The sequence below is a fragment of the Melopsittacus undulatus genome, chromosome 8 (assembly GCF_012275295.1).
Source record: "Melopsittacus undulatus isolate bMelUnd1 chromosome 8, bMelUnd1.mat.Z, whole genome shotgun sequence".
In the NCBI taxonomy this organism is placed as follows: domain Eukaryota; kingdom Metazoa; phylum Chordata; class Aves; order Psittaciformes; family Psittaculidae; genus Melopsittacus; species Melopsittacus undulatus.
This window is the reverse complement of record NC_047534.1, coordinates 33,667,974-33,691,035: the sequence shown is the minus strand read 5'-3', so window position 1 is coordinate 33,691,035 and position 23,062 is coordinate 33,667,974. Positions and strand designations below refer to the sequence as shown.

At 38.2% G+C, this 23,062-nt stretch overlaps 1 protein-coding gene across 1 annotated transcript; it reads left to right on the top strand.

Annotated features, from left to right (window-relative positions):
* The first annotated feature begins 1,640 nt into the window (after positions 1 to 1,640).
* Positions 1,641 to 21,876, top strand: BOLL (boule homolog, RNA binding protein). The gene is given in 12 exon segments (XM_034065759.1): positions 1,641 to 1,658; positions 3,905 to 4,045; positions 7,885 to 7,976; positions 9,891 to 9,945; positions 10,641 to 10,713; positions 11,758 to 11,885; positions 13,098 to 13,169; positions 14,103 to 14,150; positions 15,166 to 15,291; positions 16,757 to 16,866; positions 20,306 to 20,326; positions 21,789 to 21,876. Coding segments are annotated over 12 exon segments (972 nt in total).
* Positions 21,877 to 23,062: the final 1,186 nt, after the last annotated feature.

Sequence of the window (23,062 nt, the reverse complement as noted above, 5' to 3'; positions counted from 1 at the left end):
AATGATGTCATTTCAGGAGTGCTGTGGGGTTTAGGCTGGGTCAGTGTAACTTGCATAGAGCAAACTTAAGCAAGACACAAAGATCTGAGTTCAGCTAAACATATTTTACTGTAGACATTATCAAGATAATCTTCTTTGAAGTATTTAAAGTACCAAAAAAAAGTAAACCAGGAGAGTAGCCAGTGATAAATTGACCCTATAGTGAACCTAACATTGCATCTCAGCATTGAGCTGCTGTTACTAAACCTGTGAATGTTTGATTACTTTGAAAACAGCTTTCCCACTGGGGTGGTTCTCCTGACACACATCTGTCTGCATTCTAGCTCTTGCTTTTGTCAAATCAAGTTTTTTTCAGGCTGTACCTTATAACTACATTGATTATGAGCTTGACATTTGAATCTCTCCTTTTTTCCAGATCTGTTTATCAGCAAAGCTATTTTCATGGCAATCTGCATTTGCAAACAGGATGGAAGTAAGGAACTGGAACAGGCTGTAATGCCATTATTAAGTGACCACAGTACAGCTGACACGGGTGTTACTGTTGGTGCTTCTCCTCCAGTCTGGTCAGTGCTGAAAAAAGTCAGAATATTCTGAGTGGTCATGAAGGTGTTTTCTAGTCCTCTCTGCTAGCTGACCTCAAATTACAGCCCTAAGGCCATCCCAGGCCTGCTCTTGCACAGCCATTTTCAGGGCAGCCATTCTACTTAGAGCCTCTGTGAACCTTAGGAAGCCTTCTTGAGTTACAGAAAGGACTCTTACTTCTTCATGTTGGTAACTGTAAAGTCTAGGCTATGTTTTTGCCTCCATCAGATACGGCCTGGTGAGGCAGACCCAGGAAGGGCCTCACTGGCCGAGACCAGAGGCTAGGTAAAACGCATGGCCTTCTTACCACCTCCCCGTCTCACTCGCCGGTGGAGGGGTTTGCTACCTGCCTCCCCAGGGGGTGGGGACAGACCTGGAGGGAGGTTCCCGTGCTGCCTCGAAGCTACATAGCGCAGGTCCGAGGAGCAGTCCCGGCAACCTCCTTGCCGGGGCGTCCATCCCGGGTGCTATTCCTGCGCGGGGGTTCGCCGGTGACACGATACCCACAAGAAGGGGAGGGAAGAGGACACTGGCCGCCTGTGACCCACGGCCACAAGCAGCTCGGTAGGCCGTCGGGAAGCGACCGTGGCTCGCGAGCACTGTACCGACTCCGAGGCCAGCGACCGGGGGGCAGCTCCTTTCTCCCTGCCCACCGTCCTGAGGCGGGGCTGGCGGTGAGTGACCCGCCCCGGGGAAGGGGCGGGTGAAGGTGTGGTGAGGAGCCGTCGGGATCCGTAAGGGAAAGCCGGGTGAGGTCCCCCTCGTGCTGAGTAGCGCGAACTTGCAAAGGGAGCGAGTTCCCCGGCAGTAGGGGGGCTGGGGAGCACGGGGCCAGCTGAGAGAGCGGGACCGCTGGGCTGAGGCAGGGCTGCTCTGCTCCCCCTCGGCCTCCTTCCCGTCACCGGCCCCTGCTCCAGCCTCATCCCCCCACCCGCTCTGTGTTCCCACGTCCGTTGCAGGCCCCTCTCCGCCGGTGCTCGTCGGCTGGGCGCGAGGCGGAGCTGAGGAGAGTTGGCGCGTGCCGGCAACGTGCCGGGGCTTGAGGCGGCGACGGGGAGATGGAGCCCGACAGCGCGGTGAGGAGCCGGGAGCGGTGGCAAGGCCGGTTCCCGGGGGCCTGGGGTGGCTTTCCGACGAGAAGGCAGAGCGGGGCGGCGGGTGGGAGCGCGGCTGTCCCGCTAATGCGCCCCTTGCTGAAGGCGGCGGCCGTTGCGGGCTTGGCCCCAGCGCCGCGCGAGTCCGCCATTTGCTTTGTGGTGCGGAGGACTGGGGGCAGCCCCAGCTTGGGTAAACGGCTCGCCTCGAGTGCGCAGCGGTACCGGGTACCTGGGGAAGATGGGTGTCTGGTTCATGACGTTACGGGATATGGACTGTGAAAAAAGGGGCCGTTTAGGGAGTAAGGTGGGATTGATCTTCAGGTATTTGTTGGGCTTGATTGCCTGATTGTGGATGTGCTCATCATAAAAATGAAAATTTATCAATTCGGTTAAAATTCAGAAAAATGGCTGACCCATCCCTGGCAGTGCTCAAGGCCAGGCTGGACGGGGCTTGGAGCAGGCTGTCTAGTGGAAGATGTCCCTGGCCATGGCAAGGGTCTGGAACAGGATGAGCTTTAAAGTCCCTTCCAACACAAACCATTCTGTGCTTCTGTGAAAAACACAGATGTATATACATATCCATACTGTTTAAGGGGAAAAAAAATCTAAAAACTGAGTTTAAAAACGTGTAAAAACTCAAATTATTTGGTGATGTGCATGCAGATCTTTTAATATTGGGTTTTTACTTCTACATTGGCATTTAACGAGGAAATTATTTTTGAGGCAGCTATCGGAATACAGTTTTTAACATTTTAAATTGGGTTTTACTGTATTAGGAGTTCAGAAGTGTTGTGTTTCATTCCTCATTTCTTCCATTTGGGGTTTGGGTTTGTTTGCCTGCCTTTTTTTAATGAGACGTAAAACTCTTGGCTTGTATAGAGAAAATTAAATTTGAGATCCTTGAGGTAAAAGAATGTCTTTTGGCTGTGGTATCAGCTGTTGTTACTTTATAGTTAAATTTTAGTGCTGTACACAGTTGCTAGGTGATCATACAAGTAGAATATTGTATTTGGTGTGAGGGATGAAGAAAGTAACTTGATTTATCACCCTTTAAAAGTTGTTCTTTACAGAAAATGTTCTTCCTAAAGCTTTTGGGATTTTAGTGATTATGATTATCCCTTGCCTGCAAGTGATGGGTTTGGTTGGGTTGGTTTTGTGTTTTCAGGTTAGGCACTACTGTTATGGTAGTGTTCCCAGTAGCAGCAATGCAGTATCTGCTTGCCTTTTACTCTGGTCTCCTTCCTTAGTGGTAGTCAGGACTCTATAGCCTAGGATTTGTTTTAGTAGACTTTAGTTTAGTTTAGCTGGGGATAAAGAAAGAAAAAAACACTATGGCAAAAATGTTCTTAAAGCCTCTACTGCAATTCTTACTGGAGAAGATAGTGAGGGCACTATATGGCTGCTTTACAGTTATTGTTAGGATTGACTGTGCAAGGCAATATTAGGTTGTTTTGAAGAGGGTTTCCAGGGAATGAGACTGTATTTTTTTCCCCGGTTGATGTGTGGAAGTTAAAACATCAGTCAGGCTTCACTGAATAATGGTTTCCATGAAGTTCCCACTGTATTGTGTTCCTTTCCTTTACTAGGGCAAGGGCAACCTGGTAGTTCTTCCACAGAGAGAATTTCTGTTTGGATCACTGTGTACTGTATTTGTAGGCCAAGAGGGTGTTGAATTAAAAGACTAGTCTTGAAGAACTGTTCTCATCGGTTGTAATGAGGTTGTTGATTTTATATGGTGGAATTTTGGGTACTTGGCACTTGGAAAATCAAGTTGCAGAGGATCAGAGTTTTGTAGATTGCCTCTGTGTGTGCGTTCGCGAGTGTGAGTTGAAAAGGCCTTTTCTATATAGGCTTAAGCTAAGGGGTTTCTAATAGACATAAATTTATCTCTGAAATAGACTTCATAACTTGGAATTCATACAGCAAGATGCTGTGCAAGCATAAAAACTAAGACTGAAGCCTAGGCCATAAAAGTCTCATTCAGAAAAGTGTTAAAATGAAAGTCAAACTGAAGACAGTAGTGTATCACTAAGTTATTGAAGTGCTTAAAACTAAATTTATCTTTAAGTGCTTGCTGATTTGCATTCTGAATAAAAATACGTGGTTCATGTTCAGTTATTCAGCATTTGCTGTGCCTCCCCCAAAAAAATCTGTGTGTTTTCTGTTGATAAATTTATGTGTAAGATAACTGAAAATATTTGAAAATATTTTCCTTCCATCAGCAGACACCAAATCAGATGCAAACAGAATCTTTATATTCATGTCCCAACGCTGCATCTCCGGTGCCATTAAATAGTCTGACCAGTACTCCAGGGTTTGGAACAGTTACTCCAAATCGCGTCTTTGTAGGAGGAATTGATTTTAAGGTATTTCTTCCTATTTTTCTACTAAATGATAATTTATAACTTTATAAAAACAGGAAAAAAATGTGGGATACAGTCATGTGTGTTTGTTCAGGTGGTAAGGTGCCCTTCACTGCAATGTTCAAATGGGCAGTAGAGAATAAAACATTAAGCCTTGATTTTTGTAACTGTACTACCAAGTTGTCCATTTGTACACCTTAAAGCTTTTGACATTACTGGTTCTTCAGAATTTTCTCTTTTTCAAAGAAGATGGCTTTTGTCATCAGCAGAGTTTATGGTAGAAAAGTATGTTAAAGCATTTTTATTGTGTAACACTTGATGTAATTTAATAAACTGTGACCACAGTGTTAAATATTACAAACAGAACAAATGTCAGTAGCTTCCGTTCCTCTAGCACTTTTCTTCCAGTTCATACAAAAAAGGAGCTACAGTGCATGTATTCCTCAGTTACCATAGTAATTTTCTTCAGAGGAGTTGTCTGTTTTAAAACGAATATTAAATCTTCTCTGGGCAATTTACAGTAATAATCTGGATTCTTCGAATGCTCATGCCTTCATATATGCCCTAAAAACCTCAAACAGCCGTGAATATTGAACCACTCTGATGTTGTTCAGTTGCTTTCAATGGCTGTAACAAGATCTTCATATCAGCTACTCTTTTTTTCTTTCTTACCACTTCAGATTAGGAGTTGTCATTGACTTTTGCAAAACATCCTTGGTCTGCTTAGCTGTTTCTTTGTTCCCACCAAGAGTATATTCTTTGTCTTAATCCTTCTAGGCTGAGGACCTTCTGAGCGGTGACTCAGATGAAGAGGAGGAAGAATGACAGTTTTGCATAATAAACACAAGAAATTCAAGGCTCTTCTGGCTGACTTGGCTGAGATAATTTAGAGGTGTTCATAATTAAGGCAATATTGTACAAGGTCTTCAGTATATTTGGGCTTTGGCAAAGAGGCACAGTAGCTTCTTGCATTAATAGTAAGCAAATTACTAGAGCTGTAAAATGACTTGTCTCACTTTCTTGATGGCAGTTTCAAAGCTTAAAACACTTATTCTGCATAATATGCCAGTATTTTTGTTAATTGTCGTATTCTTCATTTTGAAGCATCTCTTGACTTCATAGTTCACTTGCTATACATCAAAATTTATTATGAATCTTAATTGCAACAACAGGAATTAGGTGTGTTTGTAAACATAAGGATGGATTTCACTGGGAGAAGAAACAGAAGGCATGAAACCACTACTGACATTTTAGCAACTCTTCCAATTTCTGTGACTTAATGTCAAGTAGAGTCTTAAATTTCTGTTCACACTGTAGGATAATATATGTCATGCTTGGATTGTTTTCTGGTGGGAATCTTATGGCAAAAAGCGTTGGGGTTTGGGGTATTTTTACCCCAAAGGTCTTAAGTCAGCTGGGGGAAGGGGTGGTAAAAAGGCATTTATTTATTTTTGTGAAAAAGGGAGGCACTTAATACAAGATTATTTGTTTTCCATCAAGCTCTTTTATTGTTTTACCAGTTGGTCTGTCACCTTATCAGTGATTGTACTTTCCAAGAGGAAACATCTGGCCTTTTTATGTTTAGAGAAATAAGTAAGACAGGTTACAGTTGGGTACATTTTCATCTTGGCCTGAAGAACTCTTTCTTCGGTGGTGTATATCCTCCTTTTCTTAAGAATCTGGCAAGTACCTTTGTCCTGTCTTGAGCAGGAAAAGGGAAGTCCTGAATGTGTTTCTATCTTAATAGAAAGCTTCTGGATTCTAAGCTTCTGGATACCATGATTGTCCAGATACTTGCCGATTTTCACTGTGAATCTTAGAACAGTGTTTCCTTCTTATTCCCATTTAATACACTGCTCTGCAGATAAACCTTTGGCTTTCCAAGTTTACAGTCACATGTAGCCATCCCTCATGTCCTTGAGGTGTTGAATGACACTTTCAGCACTGATCAGTCTTAAAGGCTCTTTGGTTGTTTCTTGACCTATTTTAGCCTTCAACTCTTTTGTCATAGGCTTTTTTGCTCAGCTTGTGAAGCAGCTGTGCTACATGTGACCTGGAGCTTAAAAAAATCAGTCTCCCAGAAATGAGAATTTTAATCTACAGGCCTTTCATTTCTAAGCAGATAATGTTTTGGTGTTCCTTGGAGATGTCCTGGGTTCAGCAGTAGCAGTGCTGTATCAGTGCTGCACCAGCTACTGCACCAGCTATTAAGACTGAGAAAAATGACTGCTACTGCTGAACCCAGGACAGGAGAAAATTTTAAGGAAAGGAAAATCTTCACTATGAGTCATTTGAACATAGTACGTACTTTGCAATGTGCTTTGTACTTTTTACCGTGAAAATACTACAGCACGGTCGGTCTATAGAAACTGTCAATTGTTTGCCTGAACCTGTTTTCCTGTGTATGCAAGCTTTCATGCTTCCATTTAGGTGCAAAGTGTGATCATCTATTCAAGAGAATGGTTCTGGACTCCAGAATTCTTTTGACCTGTTCATGGTGGATAGTTTCTCAAACAACAGTTTGCAAGGAGAAGATGCAAAAAGATACAATTACTGAGCCTTAATAAAATCTTTGTTTCACACCTGCTCAGTGCACTTCTATCTGATGTTTCTCTTCACACTTTCAGAGTGACTAGGTATTTTCTAGTGTTTCAGTACCTGAGCACTCGGATTAATTGGGGAGATAAAGTGATGTTAGACCATCATTGCTCTCTGCTGGATCTGGGGGTTGTAGCAAGCAAGCTGCATTATCTGGTTTTGTAAAATGTGTCTGGAGGGTAAAATTCTTCAAAAAGAGCATTAACTTCATATTCTTTCCGGTTATGAAAGTTGTTCAAATTAGGTTTTGTTTCTATTAAGCTCTTGTTTCTTAAACTTGGATGAGGCAGCTAAGCCTTTGATGTGCAGGAGGGGATATATTAAATTGTATACACACAGTTAATAAAAGTCATTCACTTAAAGGTAGAGTAGTACTTCTGATACAATTCTGAAATGGGTTGAGGCATCTATGCATGTAGCATTCAGCATTAGGTCTAGTATTAACTAGGGACCATGTAAAACAAAACTTTTAACATCTGAAATACAATGTTTAGAACACTCTATTTGATATATGCTTACACAGTAGAAGGAAACTGATTCATAGAAGGTAGGTGAGTGTTCACATAGCTTTTACATTACGAGCTTGTCTTACTTCATGCATACTCAGAAAGGAACAGTTTCCTCCATATGGATTTAGAACATTCTTCATTAAAAGGACCTTTGTTTTCTTAATTTATAATGGTGAGTTTCTGTGGTGTGCCTGTACATATCTGTGGAGTCTTATATTAAGTGTACTTTTGAAAGAGGGATTATAGATTAGTTGAATTTGACCATTAAGTTGCTGTTGTTTAGTGGGGATATTTTTCATATGTGACCTGTGTGTATCCTTTCTGGAAACCTGCATACTCTGCTGCTCTGAAGTTTGAAAACATCACAGTAATGCTTCATACTGTAAACAGCACTCTAGTATGTAATTTATGGAAACTAAAATTCACATCTAGTAAACCTGCTTCTGGTCTTAACTGTAAAAGTTGTTAGGTGAATCCGCTAAAAGGTAAGTTCTAGTATTTTAGTGGCTTTCTAGCATTGTTGGTGTATATAAAAATGCAGTAAGTAAATAGGAGCTCTGAAGGCTCATACATGGTAATTTTTTTTTTCCTATCCAGAGTTATCATTAATTTGTAGCAAACCTTATCCAAAATATATCCATTAGAAGTCTTACAGTAAGTATTCATTGAATAAAACAATATGCAAATCAACTTTTCTTCTCCCCCCCCCCCCCCCTTCTTGTTTTACTGTACTAGACTAATGAAAATGATCTGAGGAAGTTTTTTGCTCAGTATGGCAGTGTGAAAGAAGTGAAGATAGTAAATGACAGAGCTGGAGTATCAAAGGGGTTGGTATTGTAGGATAAGTATGTTGTGGGAATTGAAAATATAACAGAAAGCTGACTGACTATAGTAGATTTGATTATGAATTTCGTTGCTCTGAATATTATTTGTTTTGTCATTGATATTCCCCATTAATCGATGTATGCAAAAATGTGTTCTTGCTATTTAACATCTACATATAAATGTCTTTGTAGTTTGCATAACTCTAAAACTCTATACTTAAATTATTATAAGATGAAGGTGTGTGCAACTAGGACAAAATCAGTAATACCTTCAGGGGACAGTATTTTAAATAGATAACCCTATAATAGTAGTTATTAAACATACGTATTTCTGCTACTGAAAGCCAGTGCGGAAAGGAGCCTAAAAATGGAGGATGAGGCGAGATAAATCAGATTATGCTGGAGTGCATGGCTATAATCTGAGATTTTTGTGTGAAGATTTATGGAACAAGAACATAGGAGAGAAAATTGATAATGAATTGTGATTGCAGAAAAGGGAACTAAGACTAGAAATCAACAATAAAAGGGATATCAGAGCAGATGTGGAGAAAGACTAAGACTGTGTAGTAAGGTTATTGCTAGAACCCAAGTAATGCAGTGGTCAAGGAAGTAAGATGAGGAACTGCACTGGCACAGAATGGTGGAAAGAGGGCTGAAGCAGAAAGGAATGTCCATGGGAATTTGTACCTCTAACAGTTCACTTTGGTCAGTAGCTCTCTTCTGAGCAGTAAGCCTTTTGTGTCTGAATCTCATCACTTAGTACTGCCATAATATACACTGACAAATTACACACTGAGCTGCAGGTCTTAGCATAGAGTGCTATACCTGTATGGCATGTTGGACTTGGTTCTGCTGTCAAATCTATTACCAAGTCTCTTACCCTTTTACTAAATTCCAAGAGATACCTGAGATTTGCACTAAATGTGTCCATATAATACAATAACCAAGAATATCCAATTATTATGCAGTTGTGATTGCCAATATATGTCTCACAGAAAATATGTTGGAAAATAATTGGTTTCAACAGTGTTGGTATTTCTGTTGAAATCCAAGCAACCCATTGCTTCTCAGTGACTAGTGATTTAAGAAATTTAAAGGATTTTTTGACTGATTGTGTCTATTAGTTTATTGTCCAGACAGCACATAGAATGAGAAATCTGTGTAGATAAGGTCCCAAGCTAGGAATACCATCTCTGTATTCTTTGAACTTGGAAATGTTTACAAATCTGTTTAGAGAAGGCGATGCAGGCAAAGCTCGCAGATTTAAAAGTCGAGTTGGTCAAAGTGTTATTGGACCCTCTACTCAAATAAGCATTTTTGAAAGTATGTGTTGTGGTACAGACCTGAATTGTAAGATGAGATATTTTGCACAAAGTATGTTCAATGGCATAGGTTTGTGGGAATGAATTGAGGGGTTTGATACAGCAGGAGTTTGTGTAGAAAGTCTTTTTGATTTGTTGTAGTAGTTACAAAGTATGAGAATACCACAGAACTCTTGCTTAATGCTAGTCATGTCAAGAGTGACAAGAATAAATCATAGATAAACACTGTCTCTGCATTGCTGCTTGTTCTGAGAACTCAGTATAGTGGGTAGTGCTTGTGCAAGTATAAAGCATTCACTGTTATCATTGAGGTAGGTGGGAGCTTTGCTGTGAAGTACAATATAGAAAAAAATAACATCCCAAATGTCTCATCTTGAGCATCCAGAGTGAGTGAGAGCTTCAGATCAAAGTCTTTGTTTAGTAGAAACAAAGGAACTAAAGATACACACTGAGTAACAAGAGCAGTGCAGAGAGAGGTATGTGTAGCTTTCCACAGGGGCTGCTCATTCATTTGCACTAGATACCAAGTAATGCTGTGCAGTGTATGTACAAAAAAATTAACTTCAGAGAGTTATCTTTTATAATTCTTATTTAGGTATGGCTTCATTACTTTTGAAACTCAAGAAGATGCACAAAAGATCTTACAAGAGGTAAGTGATAGTCCCCATTATGTTTATCTCTTCAATACTTAATTTAATATTGGACACTAAGTAGCTCTTACTGTCTGGCTGTCTTTTGTTTGCCAGCTTGTATTTGAAGGTCTCTTCAGTCTGGTCTGTGTAGTGAAGAAAATGGCTTAGAGAGACCTAATACAAGATTTCAACTGAGGTCTTCTGGAACTAGGGAAGAGAGTTGCCAGTTCATAGTACAGCTCTTGACTTTGACATACAGTCTTTACTTCCCTACTCTGTATGTGGTCCGTTGTACCTATAGAGCCATAAAGACTCCATCCTTCACAATAGCTTTAATTTGCTTTACTAGAAAATCAGTTGCTGTCAAAGCTTTGTTGGGAAGGTAACTGCTTTTATACAGACATTTTTGATAGAGCTGATGTAACTCTAGTGGTAAAATGAAAAGATGCTGCTGAGAATCATAGGTACCAGTTGTTAGTCAGGAGGCTTCATGAGGAGTAAGTATTACTTGAAATTACTAATAATTAATTTTGTGTATGTGAACTCTTTAGGTTAGGATAGAAAAGGAATTAGTATAGCTTTGGGGGTTTTTGAGATGTGCTCTAAATAAAAAGCAGGGGAGGATGAAACCTAATGAGTGACTTGTGTACTGATTTTGTTTCTTGCATGTCTAGATATGTGTAGAAAACAATGTCTTCTTTCTTTAATTCTAGGCTAAAAAACTTTATTATAGGGATAAGAAATTGAATATTGGTCCAGCAATCAGAAAACAAATACGGAATCCTCGTATGTATTTTTTACTTGCATTTCAGACTGAAAAGTTATGAGGGGTACTGATAAGTTTTCTTTGTCAGATTACTTCTTTATCTTGATCAAATAAGCTGTTAAGATGTTCCTTTTGGGGAGACAGAAGGAGGTTTTATTCCAGAGAAGATGTCCTCTCCTGCCAGAAGCAGTTTTATTTCTGTAATAAACAACTGAAAAATTAGGATATGAATCACCAACTTTTAAAGGAAGCTCCATTGGGTTTTTGGCATACTAGGGCATGTTGTTCTGTTACTCCACACTAAAGGCTGTGTGTCAGAGCTGTAAAATACATTCCTTTTATACGTGCAGCAGGGAACGAGATGTACTTTTGTAACTTTGCTGTGGTAAAAAAACCTCACCCCACACTTCTGCTCATCTGCATGGGGGTCTTTCCCTTTATTTGAATAAGGATGGCTGTCAGTACCTATTAGAAGGCTGTGTAGATGAAACTCTGCATTGCGATAAGCCCATGCTGGCTTACAGCTCCACCATAATGGCAGCATTGCTGAGAAGTATCCCTGTTGCTGACATCTAGTTACCAGTTTTTACTTTTGCCAGGCCATGTGCTGTCACAGAAACAGACAAAGCCACACAGTCTGTGTGCTGACAGAGGAGGCAGTACCTTGTAGTGAAATAATTCAGTTATATTTAGTGCTTGGATCCTGTATCAGCTAAATATGAGTATGTGGAGGTTACCAGTTAAAATCTGCTACAATGTGAAGTTACCTTTGGACATTTGAAGGTTAAAAAAAAATGCATGTATCTTTGGTTAGTAATTTATATGCATGTTATCTTTTGTACCCCTTTCCCATCTACCTCTGGAGATGTCCTGTGACCATCTGCTTTGATGATTTTGTGTTTGAGAAAGAATTGAGATGGCACTAGGCACACTGCTCCATGTTCTTTCATTTGAGTGCTTTGTTCCTCTAGAGATAAAATGTGACCTTTTCTTCTTTCTTATGGCCTACAAATCTAAAAAAATAAACTTTCCCAGTAAGTAAACTTGTAAAATACTAATTTCAGGTTCTACTGTAATACCGGAAGTTGCTACAATGTACTTAACTACATCAAGTGGATATCCCTACATATACCATAATGGAGTGGCTTATTTTCATACATCTGAAATTGCTTCTGTTCAACAACTGTGGCCAGTAAGTCAGTTATTTTTTGCATGTATGCTTTTCTGTGGACCAGGATAAGTGCAGTGTTTTCAGGTCCATCCTACTTCCAGTTTTTTAGGCTATGCTCATGTTTGATGTTTAAATGGCTTCCTTGTATTAGCCTGTTTGTGTCATGTTTTTAAGTATTACTTAAGTTTATTGGTCTTCTGCAGGGGACTTTTGCTTTGATATGACCTATAGAACAGGGTAGTTCAGAATCAGTGTGGGCCCTGCTGCAGAAGTTTTGTTTTACTAAGGAGTTTCTGATACTTTTGACCTCTGATTGGCTCCATTTGTTCCTCCATGAATGAGGTGTTCTTGGGTGCAAATTCTTACATTGAGGATGAAAAGAGAAAGTAATACTAGATCAAGAAAGCAAAAATGAAATTGGGTTATTTTATAGTCATTCACATAGTCTTTTTCAAGAATAATACTTTGTTTAGAAGGAAGATAATTTGATAGATTATTTGCCTTTAGTAGCCTTGGGGACCTTAGATAGCATTCACAGACATATGAGTGGAAAATCCCTTCATTTCAGGGAAAAACTCAACGGAAGAATTAGTAATAAATAAAAACAGTTTTTCCAAAATTTCTGGCTTATATCCACCATCTTTCAAAGAAATAGCACTGAATCTTTACAACTACAAATTGCACACACTAGGCTTTACTAGTCAGAACTACAGGTTCACAGGGCTGTGTTGTCCTTTATCATGGCTGTATGTTTCTGCCCCCTCTTTCTTGCACTGACTTCTTTTTGAACCTAAACTAGGCCCACACAAAACCCAGGCAGGTTTCTAGCTCCTTAAACTGGCTGACTGTCAAATCAGATGTATGCTGAGCCTGGTGCGCGGTAGGGAATGGAAAAGGGACTGTCGAGAGGGTAGGAAAACATCATTGACAGCTTAGATTGCTTGAAGTATTTACAAAAAGTGTATCTATAGTCAGAGTAGTGGGTGGCCTCAGCATTTCTAGATGATGATGGCCTAATGTTTTCTGGAAAGAACTAAGTAAACACACCAAAGATTGTTGTTTCATCTCTAATGTAGTCCCTTAGAAACAGTGGTTTTAAAGAATCTAAGTGTAAGTTAAATCTGTTTTCAAAAGGGGAGATGGCTCAGCATTACAGTACTCCAGAACTGTTCTTAGTAGGAGTGGTGATTCATTAAATTGCTTCATTAAGTCTTTAACATCTTTCTTTTCAAGTCGCGCTCTGTTTCCAGTTCACCTGTGATGGTGGCTCAACCAGTTTATCAGTCTCCTACATACCAGTATCAGGTACCTATATGAACATTGTTTTCTAACCATCAGTATTCCTTCCAGTCATACAGTTCTATTTGCAGCACTGTCTCGGCTCTGTTAATTCTTAGGAAATAAAAAGATTGTTCAAAATAGTCATATAAAAGAGATTTTAATTTCATTTAAGATCTTTTAACTATAATATAATTTATTCTGCCTATGTAACTGTGAGGAAATGTAATAATTAAAATTTTGCTTGGTGTTGCTAGACAGCTGGGTTAGTACCATCCTTAATTTTTATAATCTCAAAGTAGGGCTTGTTAGATCAAATTTCTTGGAAACTTGTCCAATTGAATTTTAAATATTTGCAGTGATGGAGTTTGCACAACTTTCTGAACAGCATCTTCTGATACTTGATACTTCCCACAGTAAAAGTATTTTCTTTTAACTAGTTAAAATATTCAGTGTTCCAACTTGCGTCTGTCGACTTATGCTCTGAGCACCACTGCTGAGAATCTGGCTCAGTCATATTTATGCTGTCATCCCTTAGCAGCAACCCTCCCACCTTTATCCTTCTCAAGGCTGAACAAACCCAGTCCTCTCAGCATCCATCCAGATACACCTGTTCTCTAGTTCCTCAATCATCTTGGTGGCCCACTACTGGATTTATGCACTGTTTGTATTTTTAGTGTGTTGGCAAGTTAAGTGCATTCTGTATCTTGTTTTTCTAATTAGCCATGCTTCTTAAGATGCGTCAGTATTTTAGAGTTAATGAAATGCTAGAGTCAGAAGCTATGGGGATGTCAGTGAAACCGAGTTCTTGAACTACTTGGGGGCTTAATGAAAGTCATATTTTGTTTAAGTATTGATTATAGGTTAAAGATGGTTTTGACTCTAGTATGTTGGGAATTACAGTAGGTGTATGCATATGTTTTCAGTCACATAAGTAATACTGGTTTTGTTTGAGTTTAGGCACCAGCCACCTGTGTTCCAAGTCAATGGCAATGGTCTGTTCCACAGGTAAATACAGTTGCAGTATTTTAGCATTAGTTTGCATCTAGTTTAGAAGTCTGGTGCCCTTACAGTGAACTTTACCACTATTCACAACACTTAAATGTTACCAAAACCTGAAATAACATTTTATTAATATAGCAATTATTGAAACATCAGATACAAATCTGATGTAAAGGAAGCATTTTCCCCTCCTTTCTCCCTCTGGCAAAAAGTCTTATATGAAATTATGTAATAAGTTCTTAGAAGAAAGTAAAAACTGCCATATTTTGCCTGGTAGGAGAAATGAGTATCAGCTAGCTTAATAACTAACTGTGACATTTGATTGGAGTATTGCTAGCAGAAGCATGTAGACGTACAAGTAGGGTGAAACTAGACCCAGACCCTTGAAATAGGAGGAAGAACTTGAAATTGCTAACCTGGTAATTCTGGGGGGAGACTGTTGGTTTTGTGATCTCTGTAGCAGAGGAGCTTAATGTGGAAATCTTGACACTCAAAGAACTTCGAGAGGTTGAAGCTGAAAGGAGGACTAAGTCGCTTAAGACTGAACTGTTACAAAGCATCTTCATTACTTAGCAGGCAGACTTGTCCAGTTATGGCCAGGTCATCTCTATTTATAGATGTCATCTGCTGCTTTGAAATCTGGGTACTGAATTACAGAAATACTGTGGGGTTGATTTTAAAATAAAATACTTACTCTTTTAATGTAGCATTTTTACAAAGTTATACTTGTTATGTTTCTGTGATCTTGAGAGTATCAATTTTATATATTTTAGGATTTCTCTAACCATGCTCTCTAAAATACAAATAAATTCTGAAAAATGTATAAAAGTTACAGGACATTTTTGTTTTATCCTACCAACTTCCCCCTCATTTGATCTCTTTAGGTTATCAAAGGTTAATTTGACACTTTATTTTACTGTTCTTTTTGCTAAATCTAAATGAAGATAAAACTTTAGGAGAATCTTTGGTGTGCATAGTGCATAAATCATATTATTTATGAAAGTAATGTGGTTTATTTCAGTCTTCTGTCTCTTCACCTTCATTTTTGTATGTGCAACCATCTGAAGTCATTTATCAGCCAATAGGGATTACCCAGGAAAGTGGATGTGTACCTCCACCTCTCCTTGTAGAAGCTGCAGCTCCAGAGGTATTTTCATAAACACTTTACTTACAGTTCAAGCTTTTATCTGCAATTGTAAAACGTTCTTTTGTTTGAAGCACAGGTAGTTCAGAGCACTTAACATCAACTGTTCCTTGTACTTACCCCACAGTTAATGCTGCTGCTGTTAAATCATTTCAGTTGTCCTCAAGAATATCTCTTCCAGTTTTCTAGGAGGATGCTTCGATTTGAAATATTATAGAGGGGTCACAATTGTATGATAGACAGCAGTATAAAAACTGGTCAGGTTGTTTTGTTCCGTTTGAAAATAACAAGTAAAATGGGAGTCAAACTCTTCAGAAAGCTGGATTAGTATACCCAAGCCATGACAGTTTCCTGAAGTTTTCTCTGTGAGCAGAAGCTCAGTTTTAAATACTCTGAAGATCAGAATAAATGAAGTAGTTGAATGGCTAAATATTTTTCTTTTCTTCCTTTTATTTTTTTTTTTTGCTTCTATATCAGTAGCATTTCTGATCTTTCTTAAGAGATATTTAATGTACAGTAAGGCCGTTTCTTTCTAATTGGATATTACAAATGAAAGTAAATAATATGCTACAGATAAACTTAATATAAAATTTTAAGTGTATTATGATTGTTACTTTTCCTCTTTGATAATTCATTTCTCATTAACAGGGATGTCAAAATAAATGATAAATTAGGACAGTAATCAAGTATTGTTACAAAAGTTGAAGAGTATTTTATTGCTACAAGAGAATTTCCAAAACTGGTATTTCAAACATCTTAAGTGGCAAATCCTGACATTTTTTAATTTAATTTCCCTATAAAGGTATTGAATAATACAAGACTTTGGTTGTTGTTTTTCTTATTTTTGTTTAAGTGCATGTAATTTGGTGTTTATAAAATCATAAATATTACCAATGCTATTATTTTACTTTTTGTATTTCATAAATTGGATATCAACTTAGAGAAATTTTGCAGCCTGTGAGCAATACATCAGATAGGTTAAGGAATATTTGGATGTAACATGCCCTCAGTTCACAGGTACACATTTTTTTTATGTTAAAGGAAGCAGTATGTGGAAATTAAGAAGCTGGTATAAAATTCAAAGAAAAGCCTGTGTATTGTATGTAAATGTCTTGTAAATGTGATAATGCTGGGAACTGTATTTCAATCTGCTAATCTACACATTTAAACACTGCTCCAATCAGAGCTGAGTGAAATGGATTTATACTAGTGTGATACAACTGTCAAAGACAGTGATTTTTGACACTGCTCTAAATAAGCTGATTTTACCAAACTTTAGTACAGTGGGGAAAATACAGTTTTTTAAATACTGAAATTTTGGTTTTTTTTTAGGAAGTCAGTACTTTAAATGTTGCTTGAAGTTCTAACAATCTAAATTCATGTGAAAAGTTTGTAAAAAAACATACAATTGTGAAACAAGTTTTTCTGCTTTTTTATTTATTTGCTTGTTTGTTTTCTGTAATACCAGGTGTATTCTGATCATGGAGTTCAAGCACCACATCAGCAGCCTGTTGCTCAGAATGCCATAGCCATGCCTGCGCCTGTGAGTATCAAACAAAGGTAGTTAAAGCAGGCATGGTACTACCACTGTCCCCATTCTTAAAGGAGAACAGTAAAAGAAGAGGGGAAGGGATGAAATTAGTCTTTTATTAATGAATTAGTAAGGAAAACAGAAATGTTGCTGAGAACCAGATTTTTCTACACTTGAGGCTTTGTTACAGATGACATGGGTATTGCTTGTTTTAGAACTAGTTGGAGAAAAAGAAACCCAAAAGGCAAATACAGGTATTTTAAAACTGGAGGTACAAAGAAAAGTGCATATGAAAAATGTATTTTTGAGACAAAACTGTGAACTTCATTCACTTCTTCAAAATGATAGTTACAAATCCTTGTCTGTGGATCTTGGGAAGTTGAATTAATTGCTTGCAGCCTTACATAAGCACCTCATATTGTGGAGAGGTGGCATTTTGGACCATGGAGCATGAAAAATTATGCAGGTTGGCCACCCATCAGTGTTTTTTTGTGTAGCTCTAATTCTTGAATAGACATTCTAAAATGTGATTCTTTCATGTCACTTAATACAAGTTGCTGGGGGTTTTTGGGTTTCAGTTAAAGATCCTTTTGCATTAACTCAGTCAGTAAGGTTGTTGACACAGCATATGAAATAATGTCTAAACTACATTTAGCCTAGATTTTCTTGACAACAAAGGACTAAAGGTGTCTGTGGTTTTACTTGATATTACAGCTCTTAGTCTTTGGTGAAAAATGCTTATTTAACTACAAATGGCAGACTAGATATGAATGAATCAAAGCCATGTTGTAGGCTTTTTAGTTTGTTTTTAAATATCTACACATTTCTTTTAAGAGAATAATCTTCCAGACTTTTGTGTAACAATAGCTACTAAATACTTCCAGTAGAGGGGGCTGTAACATTAAGTGTTGTCTTGGAATAAAATGTAAGTACTTTAATAAAAAAAAGCTGGATATGAATTTGAGAAATTAATATCTGAGTGATTCATATTTTTAAGGAATACTTAAAAGGGAGTTGGTGTAATACAGTGATCATAATATCCAGTTTATATTCTGGCAGTGTATGAAAACACTTTAAAAAGCAATAGTAGTTTCAGAATGAAAAAATGAGTGAATACTTACTGTATCAGAAAGAGAAGCTTTTTCACCTTGAAACTTTTATTATCTTTCCTAGGGCCAAGGCTATATGAGCAAGATAGCATGAAGTAAGTTGCAAGGTAGATCTAGAGCACAACAGCTCTTCCTCTTCTACAGTAATTGTAATTTCCATGCTTTGCCTTATAGAAAAGTTTACCCTGTGATAAGTTATAATGTGTTAACTTACATGTATATGTGCATGCATAGTCAAAGCATGTTTGGTTACTGTGGCATAGGAAATGAGCTGCAAATTCATAATCTCCTGATACAGTATTTTCTATGTTTATTCATAGCTTTAGAAGTGATTTCACTTACAGCCAAAGCTAGCATAACCCAGCAATTCATTCAGTTTTCCACACCACCCATTTCCTTGTGCTGGTAGAGGTTTTTGTTAGCTGCTATGGTATACCAGGTCAGGGAACTGATGTAGTTAAAGATGAAGCTCTACTCACTCCACCCAAAAAGGGTTAACTTACACTTGGATCAGTTCCTCTGACGGGTTTATCAAGCAACTACATGAACTCTTGTATGTATACATTTGGGATAGGGTAGAGAAAGTAAGATTTGTATTAGCAGTGCAGATTTAAACTTGAAGCTGAGCATGAAATTACCGATCCTATTACTTCACTGTATTTCTTGCTCATTCTTACCCATTTTCTTAAAGTTTGTTACCTGTAATTGAAACTCTGGTCTGTTCATGTCTTGAGTAGATTGACAGATACAGTTAAACCCTTAAAACTGTCAGAATTCAGCAAGTCTTTCATTAATTACAAGATGAAGCCAGGTTGGTTTTGACAGGTTTTAGTTTTTAACTAGTTATTTAGCTTCATTTAGTAGTAACTAGTAGTTCTGGAATATAATTCTTCCTTTTCAAATTTCACCTTACCTTTTCACATACTTGCTCAAAGCTTTGAATATATCCTACATAACAAGCAGGATCAGCTTGCATTGTGTCTATTACTGTAGCTGAGCACTCAGCAATGGTAGGGTTAAAAACTAAGGAGCAAATGCTGACAGCAGCTTGCTATGTATTAACAACTGGTTGTGTCATTGCCACCTGCTTCCCAGCTTCACAAAAATGCTGGTGTTGTTAAAACACCCCAACAGATGTGTCTACTGCTTGAAAATTGCCAAGTGGTGGCTATGTGAGAGAGCAGATGCCTAAAGTAACGACCTTATATTGAAGGTCATGTGCAAATTGCCTCCAGTACATTACAAATTGTGTTAGGAATAAACAAACACTTTGTTCTAGGAGCTCTTAAGTCATGAGAGCAGGATAGGTAAAGCCAGTAGCCAGATACTGTTGGCAGCTGTAGACTTAGAGGTTTCAAATGCAACTTAAAACAGACTGTGCATTACAGTTGTATTCTGCTGAGGTCACAAGGTTAAGTGAACAAAATGGATGAAATCTTTACTGAAGAAGAAAATAACAAAATTCTAAGTTTGTTTTGTTGCTGTTGTGGATGTATAAAAAGATAAGTCAGTTCACTAATTGTATAGCAGTTAACAGAGGAGGCTTCTGTTCTGGCAATTCTGTACTTATATTTCATTCTCTGTTCTACCACTTATATAGCTTTTTGGTGATGTGACTTTTAGTACACAATATGTAATAGCCTTAAATGAAAAGTAGAAAAAGACATTCACCAACTTCTAGCTATAGTTTATTTTTTAGATCCAAATTTGGTATTTCAGATCAGGTTTGAATCAAAAATACTAATCCCCTCCCCTTGCTCATGTGTTTGCTAATGATCCCGTGTATTTACTTGAAGATGTTTTCTTTTGGTGATTGTGTGTTTTGTTCATGAGTTTGTGGAAGTAATTTCATCTTCACATCTGTACAAATGGCTAAGGTTGACATTTGTTTTTAAAGGCTGCCAGGGGACACTTGTTTTTTTAGAAAGCTGGGATGTGCGGTTCATCTCTGCTGGATCTTGTGCGGTGTTTCAGATTCTAAGTCATCCTCTAATTTGGAGATCAATGTTTGAATGCTCCTAGAGGACATCTATGAGATTCTGTTCAGTAGCAAGGTCTGTGTGGTCTACAGTAACAGCAGAAACTTGAGGGAAGATTGAAATTCACATGCTCTGGTTTCAGGTCTTGGAGAAATACCTGTGAGTTAAATTTTTGTTTTGGCAGTTGAGTTCTGAGGCACTGGCCTGGTAAATACTTACTGGATAGTGTATGTGTATGAGGGGGATCCATGAGCAACACAGGCCTGGGGGAGCTGAGCAACATAACTGCAGTCTGCAGAAACTGAGCAAAGGTATAAAAGGTGGACATGGAGGTGGGGAGGGTTTGTTGTGTTGTCTCATACTTTTTGTGTCTTTCTGTTCTCAGTCATCTTTTCCAGGTGGAGTATATGTGTCAGGGGGTAGGCATCGTTCCAGGCTGTCTGAGGTTTTTGCTGTTTATGTGGTCTGTATCCAACAGAATGTTTTGGCTGACATTAACATATAGGATTATACAGTGTCTTTTCCTAAAGGAGACTTTTTAGGTCCCTGGAGGGGGTGTTCTCTTTATTTGAGCTTGAACATTTAGCTTTGTTGGGGAGAATCAGGCTTAGATTTTCTAAACTCTTCACTCCTCTCACCACAATAGACCAGTTCTAGTTGACAAAGTCTGATGATCTTCCTTAATGCAAATCTAAAAATGCTGTACACTAAATTGGAGTGCACAGCTATAGTATTTCTTTAAAGCTTACTCTTTAAAGGTAGTAAGTATTTTCGTGTGTTTTCCTGAAAACCTGTTTTAGTTCCCTAACAATACGAACCTATCAGTGACAGAAGCGTATCCTGGTTTTCAGATTTGTTTGCATGCTTGGTTCATTTCACTGCTTTGGTCTCTATTCCCCACAATCTTTTTTGATAGATGTAAAGTTGGGGGGTTTTGGTGGTTTTTTTTTTGTGTGGCTTGGGTTTTTTTTTGTTTTGCTTTCTTTTGGGGGGTGGGGGGGTGGTTTGTTTTGGGTTTTTTCAAAAAGTCCAACATATTTTTCTGTTTGAGCAATTCCAGTCTACAGTGTATTGTCAGTAATTAAATGGCTTCTAACTGAAAAGGCAGAGGGGGATCTTCCTATGTCAGAATTAAGGGTATTTGTAATATAGTTCATGTATATGTGCATTCAGATCTTAATGGTGCATGATGCTAAAACCTTGGCCTTTTGATAGTGAACGTCCTGTAAATTTAGCTGAACTTGGAGCACTCAATTTTTCTCTATAATGAGAGTAATAACGTAAAATTTAGGTTCTGTGTGTGTGTAATACACTTAAATATACCTGTGTTTATATGTGTTGGTCTATATACGTATGCATCTTTATGTACATAAACCTAATTTTTTTTATAAGAGGAAGTCTTGGTGTAATCCTTTTGGGAAGACCATAGTAATTTTATGCTACTACTTGTACAGTAAGTAATGTGTTACTGTATGGTACTACATCTGGAATAAAAAAACAAAACCTTACAAAATATTTTCTGTATAGATAAGTTGCCTTTTTTTTTTTTCACTTGCAGTAAAATGAAGAGAGAGAATAAACACTTTGTTCAAAGCTACTTTATTCTCAGAAACATGAATCCAAACTTTAAGGTTGAAACTAGATGATTGTAAGGTCCTTTCCAACCCTAACCATTTTATGATTCTATTATATATTTTAACAAGGGACTTGTCACCAGCTGTAGTAAGGTCCATTGCCTGTAAAGCAGGTATTTTAAACATCACCAGAACCAAATCTGTTAATTTAACATTAATATTGAAAATAGTTTGTTCTCATTCGTTTAGTGGGGTGTTTTCTTTTGCTTTCTTTGATCTGTATGTTCTTTCTCTCTTTACTTGACAGACACTATGGAGCATTCAGTATTAAGCCATTTGGGCAGCTCTCATCTGCCTGCACTGATTTTCTTGTCCAGTCCTTCCTGTGTGGCTGAGATCTATCATCGCCATAGCAGCTCGCAGCTGCCTGCTGTGGAACTTGTGGTCAGTTGTTTCATTACAATTTGTGTCCATTTCTTATCTGATAGCCTTTAAATGGCCCAGTGGTTTGTAGCAGGGGCTTGCTATTGGTTAAGGTTTGATTCACTGTCTGTGTTTGCATCTGTGTGATTTATATCTAGATGTAGCTTTGAAAAAATTTCAGAAGCTTGCTGAGGTAAAATTGAGTGTAGTTCTTTTCTTCTGGGACCAGGCAATAGGGAGGAGAAAATATGTTTGTCCTCAATATTCTAGTAAGAGTCAAAACTAAAAGAAGAGTAAGAGGAATAGATTGGGACTGTAAGGTTCATGTAGTGAAAGCTGAAGTGAGCAGGGAGACTGGCACTAGATGGCCCTGGAAGCTAGATACTTAGGAAAGCATCACACAGCATGATGCAGAACTAGTAGATGATGGAAAGAAACTGAAATCCTGAGATTCATGTGGCTTGAATATCCTGACAGCAACGTAGGAGTTACAGCTGGTTGCTTTAGGAAACTGTCAGAGCCAGAAAGGAGGTTGAAAAGGTGGATAAGGTTAGCAAAACAAAAAAGCTAATGCTGAAAAGGCATGAGCTAGGAGGATGAGGTTAGAAAACAGGGCTAGTTAGTCTGTCATATGGCATAGTAAGACTGGGAAGAAAGATTGGTTAAGAAGAGAGTAGAACAGATGGGAGTTCCATAAGTGGGATACAGAGGAGTTGAGATAGAAAGGGAGACTGTAAGAGAATTTGATCATAAGAAATAAAAACAATACCGTTCTAGAAGCTGTTCTTGCCAGCACCTAAAATGGTAACCCTGTTTTCTGAATCTTGCCATGTTTTTGTTAGCAGCTGGTGGCATCCACTGGCATACTGCTTAGTCACAGCCAGTTGCCTATCTGTTGGTTTACAAATAGGACAGCTATCAGCTATTCAGCTCAAGTCTTACAAGTCTTGAGTTTTAGCTACTAAAAGAAAATATGTTAGCATTATTATAAATTCCCATAGTAATGTATTACTCTGATCTACATTACAGAGAATGCAGAAGTAAAAAAAGTAAAACAAACATACAATTGGTTAAATAGTTTTGCACTGTAGCATATTATTAAAGTACATTTTCCCTATCCAATTAGAAAGAGGGTACAGTTGCTTTAATAACTTGGCA